This window comes from Xenopus laevis, chromosome 7L (assembly GCF_017654675.1).
Source record: "Xenopus laevis strain J_2021 chromosome 7L, Xenopus_laevis_v10.1, whole genome shotgun sequence".
Classification (NCBI taxonomy): Eukaryota; Metazoa; Chordata; class Amphibia; order Anura; family Pipidae; genus Xenopus; species Xenopus laevis.
In genome coordinates, this window is record NC_054383.1 from 33429964 (window position 1) to 33444372 (window position 14409).

The following is a 14409-nucleotide window of genomic DNA, read 5'->3' on the forward strand; positions in this document are numbered from 1 at the left end:
AAAGCTTCAAATTACAGAAAGGCAGTCTCCCATAGACTCCATTATAATCAAAAAATCCAAATTTTTAAAAATGATTTCCTTTTTCTCTGTATTAATGAAACCGTACCTTGTACTTGATCCCAACTAAGATATAATTATGAAGATCCAAACTATTGAAAGATCCATTATCCAGAAAATCCCAGGTCCAGAGCATTCTGGATAACAGGTCCCATAACTGTACTAGGTATTCCTTACTAGGTTGCCACAGTGTTGCTTGGCTGACAATTTCTAGTTAATCAGAGATCGCAAAGTGAATCTGGACATTGAAGCCTCTCTGCTACTTTACCGGGTCAGTGTTGTCAAACCAACCAGGATTTTGGTTGTTTTTCAAAATTACGAAATGAGTGAATTAGCAAACTGGCCAAAAAAGGCAGTGTTTTACATAATGTAATTGCTGAACAATGTTACCAGTTGAACCTTTAGAACCTATTTGTCTTTTCAGGCTCAAGGGCAAATGACAAAACATTTTTAATTGTAAATGCTGAAAGTTGTAGACTATATATCCACAGAATTGTCCTCCACAGCACTAGTATACAGCAGTGTATTTATCACTAACCCAATTTAGGAAGCTGCAGATTTGTTAATTGGGTAAGTTTCCTTGTTAACATGGGCGTTTGCAGTTCCTCTTTATTAGTTATTTTTTGTGGCTTACAATTTTTTTTTTTTGGGTTGCTGTAAGCTTTCATATACAGGTATGGGATCTGTTTCCCGAAAACCCATTATTCAGAAAGCTCTGAGTTACGCAAGGGCCATCTCCATTTTATTGAAATAACCCAGATTTTTAAAAATTATTTCATTTTTTTTCTCTGTAATAATTGAACAGTACCTTGCACTTGATCCCAACAAATATATAATCAATCCTTACTGGAAGCAAATTCAGCCTATTTGGTTTATTTAATATTTCTTGGTTTTCTAGTAGACTTAAGGAATGAAGAAATGATCCAAATTACAGAAAGATCAATTATCCGCAAAACCTCAGGTCCCCAGCATTCTGGATAACAGGTCCCATACCTGTAGTAATGAGTACAGCAGCTTTATCTTTAGTGAGTCAGGCCTAGAACTTTGGACAGGAGTCCTGCCAAATAAGGGTGTTTTGTACAGTATATGTTGCCTTTATATGAACAAATTTACAAAGAAATTGAAATGACTGCTGCCAGGATTCGACAAGCATAATTTTATTGGGTGCTTGATTAATGTTTCTTTATATAGAATGGCATTTCTCTCCTTTATCACAAAAAAAGATCATATAAAGTCAAAGAAAAAAAGCCGAACAGTCATTTGTGATTAAATATCCTTTTGTGCACTGCTTTCAGCTAGGATGGCTTCCTTTGTTAGGAAATTGCTTTATCTCATCTTTTGATGTGTCCTCTTTAATCCTTTGCTAATTGACATGTATATCCAACTGTTCATTACAATTTCCCTCTCTTCAGATCATGTTAGACATGCCTTGGAATAATTATCATGGCATGTTTTAAATTAGATTAGCAATTTTCTACAATGTTGTATTCTTTGTAAGTAATACTGCCTATATACAGTAAACATAATTTCCACCGTTTACGCAGTTACCCCGGTTGCATATTTTTCTTACAAGGGTTCATTTGCAACAAGTTTTTATTGAGCGATACTGATTTTGACGTTTGCTATATGCAGTAGACAGAACCATTATTCTAAGGATCAAAGTTGTTCAATTGCTTTAAATGCATTTTTATAATATTATATGATGGTGTCATAAATAAATGTCTTAGACACTTCTAGGATAGCTGAGACCATGAAGTGTCTTGCCCTTAGCATTGATCTGACATATGTTTAAATGGGGTTTGTTTCCATGTTTTGGCATGTCCTGTGCTCTGTAGGCTGTAGTCAAATTGATATCTGAACACCCAAATCGGACACCTGTTTTGTTGCAGACTTTGGTTCAGCACTTGCAATTCCCATAAAATTATAAGCAGACTGTTATAGTAATATGGTGGCTTTTATAGCTACACTTTCTTTGAAAATGCCTTTTTTGGCACTTTTTACAAAAGTATCTCTTTGCTCTAGAAGTCGGTGGTGCCAGCGATTTACAGGGCCAAATGACTATTCTAATTTGCAGATGGTGTTACAGATGTGAGACTGTAAATATTAAGAGAAAAAGAAATCTGGTTTCCCAGAACGGCATTAAATACAAAAAGGAGCACTTAAGATAATCAAGTAATAATGACATCTTTAGATCTTGCCTGGCATCAGAAACTGGTGTAAACAAACGCCAGCCGTCCATGACTCTGTTGCAGAAGAACATAAATGTTACGGTTGCTTTGGAGACATATAGTTAACATCATTAGTTAGGGCCTGCGTAAAGTATGTGGCTAATTAACATAAATCATTGCTTGTTTTTTTTCTCCCAGCTATCACTCGGTACAATATGCTCTCCATTAAAGAATCATCGTTGTTATCAAACATGCTTAGTATTGCATAATTTCATGAAGTTGTGTATTACTATAAGACAATTTATTGTAAGTTATATTTTGGATGGTAGAGTAATTACAAAATTATTTTAAAGCTAATACAGTGGCACAGTATTTATTCTGGTTCTTGTATACCTTGGTGAACGTAGGCACCCATTCTTATTAGAAGAAAGGAGGTTCCATCTAAATTTTCGGAAGGGGATTTTTATGCTGAGAGTTGTGAAATGTGGAATTCTCTCCCTAAATTAGTCGTGCTGTCTGATATATTAATGGGTTGGATGGCTTTTTAGCAAGTGACAATACAAGGCTATGGAAGATAGCTTATAGTACATGTTGATCCAGGGACTGGTCTGATTGCCATCTTGGAGTCAGGGAGGTAATTTTACCCTCTCTGAGGCAAATTGAAGTGGCTTCAAACTGGATTTTTTCTGCCTTCCTCTGGATTAACTAGCAAATAAATAATAAACTGTCCAAAATGATAGCACTCACAGGATTTACACAATGACACCAAAACGTCAAAAATAAAGAAAAAGCAACAACACGGCAAGACAACATGCAGAATTTGTAAAAACAGGATAAAAGTGAGACGCTCAACCAAAATGAAAAACACAATAAGATGGGCTACATTCTTTCTCGTCTACTCTTTCTTTCCTTCATCCAATTTCTCTCTATTTTCTTTTTTCTATACACCAACATGTTGCCAATACAGAAATGGCATTGAAATTGTGTATGCATTGTAAAATGGTGTTATTCTTTAATTTGTTGTATACCTATAAAAGGAAAAATGGAAAAATAAAGAATAAACAAAATAAAATAAAGAAAAAGGTTTATTGTTCACATGTAAAATTGACACTTGTGCTGTTCTTTGCACTTTTGAAATCTACATTAATATTTTTTTAAAGATCCCAAGGACCAGTAACATAAAAAGACATTTTCAAAATTAGTTTCTACTTAATGAAAAAAACACACCATGGCAGTTTTAACTTTAAATTCGCAAAGTCTTTATTAAGAAATTACTTACCGATTCTCTGCTTGCGCTCCTCTTCAGAAACGGCAACAGGGTGACGATCCATCGTGCGGCGCTCGATTTCTCCTCCCTGGCTATCTCCTATAGAAGGCAGGAAGGAGAAATCAAGCTCCGCACGATGGATCATCACCCTGTCGCCATATCGAGGAGCGCAAGCAGAGAATCGGTAAGTAATTTCTTAAAAAAGTTTGTTACTGGTCTTTTAATAAAAATGTGTACCGCTAATACAATGAATTTTGTAACAGCCCCACCTGCTGTTAAGGTTTATGACTCTGATCCAATCAGCAGAACTGTTCTGATGTTGCTCTGCTGAGGCAAGACATGAGAAAATTTACTTGGTGCACACCAAAAGAGAGCATGCATGAAATAAATACATACACTTTTGATGTTTACATTGTTTTTTTAAAGATTTTAACCTATGAAGACAAATGTATACTGCTAATAACTTTGTAACAGCCCCACCTGCTGTCAAATTTATGACTGATCCAGTTAGCAAAACTGTTCTGATGTTGCTCTGCTGAGAAGAAGTTCCTTGAGCAGAGCAGTGGTACACACCAAAAAAAAGCTCTTTTATTATCAAAAATCCCTTGAGAAAGTAAATGCACAGTTCTTCACCAGCAGTGTTGGCTGGGGAGCATATGTTGAGTCCAGTGTGGCAGCTTTACAGGGGAAAAAACAAAATGGTAAAATCTAAATGTTAGAATCTCAAGGTAAACTTAGAGGGCCGTTGAAAATCAGCAAGCTGAAAATGTGGTTCAAATATGATAATTTTGACATTAAAAAAAGGTTCCTTGATCCTTTCAGACTTGTTTAGAAATTTCCGCACGGCTAAATACATGAACTAGTTTTTTTTTTTTTTGTTTTTTTTTCAATTGGATGTTAATATGGGCTTCCATAATGTGGTAGCCCCACATATAGGGTGGCAAAGTCAAGAATGTAAAAAAAAATATTAAATACACGTCCGAAGGCTGGACCACATGCTCCTCCAATGTGCATGCTATTATGGGACCCATGTGGGTTCAGACCCACTTCCGCATACAACCTGAACCCGCAGGGTTACAGGCGGGTTCAGGTTGAGCTCTTCCTTCCACTCTCTCTCCGTGGCCCTGCTGTGCCAGCTTCCGCCTCCAGACAGGGTTTTATATAGATTCTCACCTGCATGGCCCCTTCTGTGCCATTATTGCGGGTGGTCGCAGGTCTATATATTTGGAGGTGCGCCGGGTTAGGGTCGGGTGCCGATGGTGGAGGGGCACGTTAGGGTCTGGAGTGGGTCGAGAACCCGCACATCACTACTAGTCAATCATTGCCAGGGATTTAAACAATTAAAAAGAACTGCCTTTAGCTTTTCTGTTTTATACTGTACTACAAAACCAGGAACTGAGGAGACTTCATAATATATAAATGTTTATGCTGACCTTTTCTTCATCACCATAGCACTATATTTCTCCAGATTCTTGGCGTAGAGCTAAAGCTATTAGAATTACTGTAAATTCAGGTCCCATTAAATCCCATTAAAACCGGGTAGAGATTTGTTAAGATAGCCAGTTCCTTAGCTGCAGTCAAACTATCCTGAGCAAATGTCAGAAGCATTATATAAACACCCATAATTATGGCATGAAACTGATTCAATTAGCAGCTTGCTTTTCCCACTGGTGTTATGGTAACAGTGCTATGTTATTGTTTATATATATTTTTTTGACTTAGTCATGAACAATTTTATTAAAGTGACATAATTTTTTCTTCTCATATAAAGGGGCATTGAGACGTTATGTTCCCAGAAGTTTCTGTGATAGTAAAATTTGCATGAGGGAAATTATTTGTAAAGCACATTTTGCAGTAATTGCGTCCTTTAATTACAGGGAATGGATAGAGGAGCCAAGGGGCAGTTCTCCACGTTCAGCAATTTCATTTCAACTATCAACCAGAAGAAAGAAGCCGCTGGGAACAGAAACTCGCCTACTCAGATGGTTTTACCTAATTACAAAAATGGTAAATACAACTTTTACAGGCACTGTTTTTGCCATCTACAGAACCATGAAATGAGCAGTTAATTGCTGGGAATATGGTCTGCAAGCTAATGAGCTGTAAGGTTTGTTGTGCTGGCTGGACCATATGTCTATGGATCCAGTTTATTAACAGTCCGTATTTTATTGGTAATCATGGATACTAGTGTAGAGCAAAATTAAATGTTAATCCTCATTACAATTTGGACGGGTGTTAAAGCTCAGTGCGTATTTCTATTTTATATAATTCCTTAGCTTTCAACAAAGGCAAATTATACCAATATTATAAAAAATAACCTTTAAAGAGAAAAATGAATCAAATATAGTTCATGCCAACAGTTAGTTCAGGTAGGAGAATGGATGCAAAAGACGCAAAGATGACCAATTAATTATTATTTATATTTATTTTTTTTTTAGAGTTTTGGGCAATGAGAGGACAGAAAGACATTGCAGTTATTCAGTTGGTGATATGAGCTAGAGTGTAGGCCAGGTCTGGCAAGGAGAGTTAGATTTAAATACCTTCTGCATATAAAATCTAAAGGAAATTATAAGCCACTCTAAGTAGGGCCTTGCATTCTCCAGCTTGGAGGATGAGGTGAGGAGGTAGAGCATGCATGGGGAAGGAAAAGTAGTAAAATATATGTGCAGTACCTTGGATTCCCAAGCTAAGAGAATATGTAGTACAGATATGGAATCCATTATTCGGAAACCCATTATCCCGAAAGCTAGGAATTACAAGAAGGACATCTCCCATAGACTCCATTTAAATCAAATAATTACATTTTTTTTTTAAATTATTTCCTTTATCTCACAATGTATATGACCCCAGTTCCGATTATTAATCCTTATTGGAGGTTTATTTAATGTATAAATTATTTTTTTAATATAATTAATTTATGGCGATCCAAATTACAGAGAGATCGCTTATCCAGAAGCCCCCAGATCCTGTGCATTCTGGATAACCGATCCCATGCCTCTAAAAGGAATGATCAGCCGTATCAAAGGCTGCAAACAGGTTCAGTAGAGTAAAAAAACAGTAGCCTTTGGAATTAGCAACAAGCAGATCATTAGCTGCTTTGTATGAGCTGTTCTGATCAGTCTGTAGGGGAGTAATAGGGAATTAGATGATTGACAGTGGGACTGTACATGGTGTGCATGCTGTTCGAGTAATTTTGATGAAATGTGAATAAGGGACAATGGCCAGCAATTACAAAGGCATGTAGGATCCAAAGAGGGTTTTTTAAGGATAGGTTTGATGAGAGCATGTTTGAATCCTGATGGAAATATGCCAGTAGGCTGATAGAGTAAAGTGATGTCTAGAGCACATATGGATAAAGAACAGAGGAACAAAGAAAGTAAAAAATCTCTTAATAATTACATCTTGTACCGCATGCCATAAACCTAGTTCGTTACTTTTAAAATCAATCTCCATGTGCCATGGTGTAATCTACTACATTCCTCATTCCACCTATTCTACATACAGCTTCGCATATTCCTTACTCCCCTGTAAATCACATTCCAATTGACTTAAACATGTGTAATTAATTCTATGGAATTTTCCAGTATACATTGATTATATATTTACAATTCCTATTGAAAGCAGTATCTTCCTGTCTGTTTACATTCCCTGCACTTGTAACTAGAAATGTCTTGTATATTGAACTTAATGTACCAGCCTTAAAGGAGAAACAAACCCTTGCTACTAAAATCCCCTACCCCCCTACCCTACATAGACCCCCCTCCCTGCTCCCCCCAAGGCCTAGTTGGTACCTTTGCTAAATGCCCCATACTCTTCACTTAGCCCTCGGTGCAGATTCTGTCCAGCGGAGCTCACGGGCGCCATCTTAAGCTGCTTCAGTAATCTTCGGGTCTTCTTCTGGCAATTCAGCAATTTCTGTGACTTTCGGTGCATGCACAGTTGTCGCGAAACAGAAAATTGCTACAACTGCTCATGCACCGATGCAGCACTTACTTCACGAAGATTACCGAAGAGAAGATGATGGCTGCTGTGGACTCCAATGCCCTAAATCTGCAGCCAGGGGTAAGTAAAGAGTTAGGGGCATTAACAAAGGTACCACTCCTGGAGGGCAGCAGGGAGGAGCTCTATGTAGGGCAGGGGTAGGGTTTTTTTTTTTAATTAAGGGGTTTAGTTCTCCTTTAAGGTTCAGTATCTTTTCAGTGCAGGAATGGTTCAGGCCTTCAAAGCTGTGCACAGGAGCTCTTCATCTTGGATTTTGTTACGAGTGTCAGTGACCCTGCACATGCTCCGTGTACTCTGGGCAACTCCTTCTAAGTTTTTCATTCCTCACATTCTCCACCACCGTACTATGGTGTGTTTAGTATATGTTACAATATCTGCCCTCCAAACCCATATGTTAGTTCACTCGCATTTGCACTGTATAAACCACAGCATTGATCAAGTGACTGAAACCACTTGGGTGAGTGGTGAAAGGTTTTAAAGATTACCCTACAAATCTGATTTCTACTTAGCACTACTAAATGCTGTGCTGATAGACCCAATAAAGATAATGAAATTGGTATGCAGCATTAAGGGAGTCACAGTTGTATGCTCCCAAGAGCATATTCCTGCGGCAGTCACATTTCTATCTTCTGGTAACAAACTCAGATCTTAACATTTACAATATTCTGGGAGGCTGGGCTATTAGACTGTCAGACTATTTACTATTAGACTATTTCAACTTTGTCACTGTCTAGCAGCACTCAGAATTAATGTTCTGGAGACATCAGAGTGATACATGTTCCTTTTCTCCGGACATATAACAGTGATATTTGCTCTAGCTTCAGAAATACAGGGCACCATTTCCCTGAGGCCATATACTGCCCTTTGTTATGTGAACTTTTACATTGTGTTGGAGCTGTAAGAGAGAGTTGTCATGCTGCTAATAGCATCTTACTTGCTGTATATCACTCAGCACTTTTACAGATGGGCACAGCACCTGCTTTATTTAGTTCAATACTCTAATATTGATTTTTCTTTGAATTTTTCTTTAATAGAAGCACCAGACTAGGAGGGAACACAGTGTACAAAATATACACAATATACGTCTTTTCTCAATTATAGCTCTGGTTTATTAAGTATATAAATATAATACTTTTTATGGGGTTTGTTATATTTAATGTACATTTTCTACTCTTCTTAAAGGGAAACTATGAAGTCTGAACATTGCAGGTCTCCAGCCCATATGTAAAATACTGCGCCATCTACATAAACCATTGTCACACAAATATACTTTTCTAATAGCATGTGCCACTGGATAATTCTAAATAAAGAAGCTGCCATTTTAAGTAGCAAGGGCCTACCTATGGCTCATACAGGTCACTTTGCTCTCACTCAATCCAAGGTTACACAAACATGCTAGGTTACATCAGCCAATAAATTGATAGAACTGTGTTTTTTACTGCCACATTTCCTCCTGTAAGTTGGAGCTGCACTCTTTCCTGTCAGGTGATCTCTAAATAGGACACATGCCATCACACATGGTGAAAGGCAAAATATATAAAATATTAATATTTACTGATAAATATATTTAGCAAGATTCTTTAAAAGCTCACTTATATGAAATTAATGATCTGTAGGTTGGGTATTGATTCTAAAGGTCCTTTAATTATGTTGAATTATAAAGTAACTTGGCATCTAAACACATAGTTTAAATTTAGCCAAGTTGATTCTTCTCTCTACGAAGTCTTATTAGTAACCCAATTGCAACTTCAAATCCGTTATACTAAAAAGAAATCTGAAGCTCTGGCTCTGTTTGCTACTGTAGAAAATAAATTTCCCCAGTTACATATTTTGTATTTGAGTACATAAAGGATAAGGAGCTACACTTGGCATGAAGTACTGAGGTCTTGTGCTGAAGACACTTAGACTGTGGATATAATTACCCAATTATGGTCACACAGCATTAATGAAATAAACTCATTGTAGAGCGCAATAAGGGCTCATGTATAAAGAGCAAGAACAGTTGTGGCTTTGCACAATGCCACAGTCTTTGTGTAAATCATTGTAATTTGTTATAGGTACTTGCAACCAAAGCTGCTTTGTGTACTTGCCCCCACCAACCTGTCCAAGTGAATCATGAGCACTGTGCCTATTGACACAGGGGAACACTACTGTCACTTCAAATTGGAGTCCAATGAATAAGGATTGTGCTAAACATACTTATGCCTATTGTTTTAATCATAAAAAAATCATGTTTTTGTTATTTCTTGAGCTAAATTGGGACCGGAAACCTGAAGCTACTCCATGTTTGCTTTTTGGGAAGTAGATAATTTGATTGTCAATGCACAGTTTATTCCTCCCTCACACAATGCACCATTTTTAGGGTGGTTTCATAGATCTGTGCTAGAATAGGTGTGTTTCCTTATACTAAAAACAGTTCTGCTACAAAATCTGATGGTACAATGGTCCTTTAAAGCCCTGGACTTTTCACAATCAAGGTCAAGTGACACTCTCATGCACAAACTGACATTTGCTTCCACTTCTACTGTCATCAACATTACGTGAACAGTGAAGCAGTTAATGCGGGTTCCAGTTTGAGTGCGTATTGATTATAACTGCTCTTAGTGATGTGCGGGTAGGGATTTCCCCCGACCCGCACCTGACCCTAACCCGCCCTCCATGGTCCATGCCCGCCTGCATCCGACTTCCACGTTGCTTTTATAGACCCGTGCCGTCCTGCCAATGATGTCACAAAAGGGGCGGGCTAGCAGGCGCAGCATCTATAAAAGATGAAGCCTACATTGGATGTTGGCGGGCGGGGAGAGCAGGAGCAGAGCTCAACCCCCACCCGCAAGGAAGTGTGCGCGGTCGGCCCGAACCCATCCGACCCACGGGTCCCGCGAGTATCCACAAAGTTGCCTTTCAACTTTCAGCATAACAACCTACCAGCTTAATATGGTTTTTACTACTTTCTGAATGTTCCTTTGCAGCCGGAAACAGTGTTCACGTAACTAGAGGGTTACATTTTTAATCAAAATTTGCTCTGGTGTTTGTTATTCCCAACACCTTTGAATCCCTGTGATGCCTTTCCAATTTCTAGCTGTGAAAGCCAAAAAGAAACCTTTCTGTAAAATCAATGGTACTGATGGCTGGCAGTGTGTGGGCAGATGTGACTCACTTTATATACTCAAGTGGCTGATGCCGTTCCATCTGTGTAGCTTTTCCTAATTCACAAAATCGTAAAAGTAGATTGAGCTGCTCCATTGTCCTCTCCCACTCACGCCAGTAGTGTGTCCTGTAATGCTATAAACACAAAACAACAAGGGCCATCTGTCCTTTAAAGCTGTACAGCTGAAGTTAATGTGTTAGTGAAATATGTTCGGAAAGGTTCACAGAATAAATAGAAGTTTGCTAAATCAATTCTCATCACATATAATTATCTAAAGGGATATCCCTATGCAATTGTGGCTTTATTGGAATTTTACATGAAGTTATTCTTAGGTCAGACATAGAATTTTTAATTGATTGCTCACATTCCAAAGTCCTCCACCCAGTGAGATCTGTTACTGGGGGGGGGGGATCCTGAAAGATGCTAGGAATACAATGAAAATTTGACAACGAGTAAAAAGGGACTATGAAATAAGTAGCAAAGTTTGACAGAGATCTAGTAGCCCATAGCAACTAATCAGCAGAATATCATTTCTTAGTCTACTGGAAACATCTTGGTTGCTGTATATCTGGTATGTGTTAAAAAGGGGTTGTTCATCTTTAAATTAACTTTTAGTATGATCTAGAGAAGGATATTCTTAGATTGCCAATTGGTTTTCATTTTTATTCTTGGCTCTTGAGTTATTTAGCTTTTTATTCAGCAATTTTTGCAATTTCAGCAGTCTGGTTGTTGGGCTCCAAATTACTAGGGATGCACCGAATCCACTATTTTGGAAAGATTCCATAGTGAAAGATTCGGCCGAATACCGAACGGAATCCGGACCCTAATTTGCATATGCAAATTAGGGGTGGGAAGGGGAAAAAATGTTACTTACTTGTTTTGTGACAAAAAGTCACGTGATTTCCCTCCCCACCCCTAATTTGCATATGCAAATTAGGATTTGGTTCAGCTGGGCAGAAGGATTCGGCCGAATCCTGAACCGAATCCTGGATTCGGTGCATCCCTATAAATTACCCTAGCAACCATGCACTGATTTAAGTAAGATAATGGAATATGAATAGGAGAGGCCTGAGTAATCAAATGTAGCAATAACAATACATTTGTAACTTTACAGAGCATTTGGTTTTTAGATGGGGCGAGTGACCCCAATTGGAAACCTGGAAAGAGACAGAAGAAGAAGGCAAATAATTAAATAAACTATAAAAAAAGAAAATGAAGACCAATTGCAAAGTTGCAAAGAAATACCCATTCTATAACATACAGAATGTTAACTTGAAGGTGATCCACCCCTTTGAGAAGCAAGTGAAAATTGGGACTGACCTCCATCTTTCCTATCTGGTTCTCTAAAAGCAATAATTTACAGGGCACAGCGGTTTCACCAACAGTGCCAAAATTCTTTCAGCTTTGGGCTTTTTTCTATTCTTTTTCGGCTTTGGGAAAATATAAGATTTCTCAGGGCAACTGGTGCAGCTATTGGGACTTTCAGAACTTCCACTGTGCTGGAGAAGGCAACCGATGGGATGGAGAAATACAATGTATATACCTACGTCATACTCCACACAAAATAATGTTAAGCGCCAACATATTCTGCAGCCATGTAAAGTAAATGGGTGCATGCATTGAACATACAGATTACATACAAAAACTACGGATACGAGCGCTAAAGAAGGCCCTACCTAAAATAACTATTTCCAGAAAGAGCAGATTTACTGTTGATATACAAAGCATACTATGATGCCAGCTTATGTGTTAAAAGAGGAAATATTCACTCTTTCCAACCGTGCGAAAATAAAATAACTTCTTTGCACTTTTCATTTCAGTCAGAGACCTTCCTCCTATTTGCCTTGATGTCAGACAGAAGCAGTGCATTTCTATTGACACACTGCCGCCAGAGATGAAGGCCTCCATACTTCCCGAACCTCAAATTCCCATACGCAACAAAACTCTGAAGGACTTTCAGTGAGTTTTTTGTGAATTGTTCATTTTTGCCTGTACTTTTTTTTAAATTAAAAACAAGTACTTTCTTTTTATTCTGTTTTATAATGAGCATTTTCTTTTTGTTATGCAATGCGAGCTCTGTAGTACTAAGTATTGTTTAAAGGAGAAGGTAATTAACATTTAGCACCTCCAAGTGATTGAGATTTTCTTTCTCCTTTCACATCATTGTGCATTGTGGCAGCTAGACCTATTTTGATTCTCAAAAGCATCAAGGGATTTAACACCATCTGTAGTTTTAATTGCTGATAACTGGACTGGCTAGTTGGAAAGTGCTCTATAGTAAAGTGGAATTTATATTTTTTTTCTCTCGCAGTTGTTAATAAATGGAGTTGATTGATTACTAGACTCTTGGGCACAAAGCATCGATAATTTTCAATCCTAAAAAAATGGATTAACACGTTTGAGTTAGTCTGGCCAGTCAGGGTATTAGAAAACCCATTAGTGACCCCCCTCCAGACAAGGATAATGAAGTAGAGGGGGACCCACAAATGTATATTGTGGGGGGGGCAGAAAAGTCAAATTATGCCCCTGATTTCTGAATCAGTTTCATGTCCTAGTACTGAAGAGTCAAACAAATCTGCATTTTCAGTTTCTGTTAAGCTGCAGCTTACCGCATATACTCGCCGAGTTTTTCAGCATCCAAAATGTGCTGAAAAAGTCTACCTCGGCTTATGCTCGGGTCAGCGGTACCCGACCCGAGTAGCTGAGATTGCAGTCACTTTTAATCATTCCTATACCAACAGTGCACTTGGGGAGAGACTGCAATATCCCACAATGCCCTCTGTTGGTTATATGAAAGAATAACAGTGCGCCCTCTGTTGGTTATATGAAAGAATAACAGTGACTGCAATATCACACAGCGCCATCTGTTGGTTATATCAAAGAATAACTGTGCGCCCTCTGTTGGTTATATGAAAGAATAACAGTGACTGCAAAATCACACAGTGCCATCTGTTGGTTATATCAAAGAATAACAGTGTGCCCTCTGTTGGTTATATGAAAGATTAACAGTGACTGCAATATCACACAGCGCCATCTGTTGGTTATATGAAAGAATAACTGACTGCAATATCACACAGCACCCTCTGTTGGTTATATGAAGGATTAACAGTGATGGCAATATCATACAGCGCCCTCTGTTGGTTATATGAAGGATTAACAGTGATGGCAATATCACACAGCGCCCTCTGTTGTTTATATGAAAGAATAAAAGTGACTGCAATATCACACAGCACCCTCTGTTGGTTATATGAAGGATTAACAGTGATGGCAATATCACACAGCGCCCTCTATTGGTTATACGAAAGATTAACAGTGATGGCAAATTTACACAGCACCCTCTGCACATGGTAGTGGGACAGTGGGACAATGCACACAGTAATCCGTTTGGCAATTCTCTGTCACCATCAACTTTGCAAAGAAGTCCGGTTGATCGCTGGGGGGGTCGATTTGGCAGAATGTGCGCTGCTGGGAGACAGGGCTGTAGTTGTGTCTAGGCTTATACTAGAGTCAATAAGTTTTCCCAGTTTTCGTAGGTAAAATTAGGTACCTCGGCTTATACTCGGGTCGGCTTATACTCGAGTATATACAGTAAATAAGCAATCACCTCTACAGTTTTTATGAAAATATATTCATTAAAGGCATTTTTGGGAGCATTTCCCTGTTATGGCAACTACAATATAACATACAGAAGTATTGCTTTATTTTCATGTTGCTCCTGTGAGCGACTGCAAGTGCAGCAGGAAATGTATCCTGTATGTGTCAGTGCA

At 38.3% G+C, this 14409-nt stretch overlaps 1 protein-coding gene across 1 annotated transcript in view; it reads left to right on the plus strand.

Annotated features, from left to right (window-relative positions):
* The window catches only part of hectd2.L (HECT domain containing E3 ubiquitin protein ligase 2 L homeolog), a 78631-nt gene that overhangs the window by 16009 nt on the left and 48213 nt on the right, over positions 1-14409 (plus strand). The window contains exons 2-3 of the mRNA XM_041568757.1: positions 5370-5499; positions 12463-12601. Coding sequence (XP_041424691.1) covers positions 5370-5499; positions 12463-12601 — 269 coding nt within the window. The remainder of the gene's footprint in view (positions 1-5369; positions 5500-12462; positions 12602-14409) is intronic.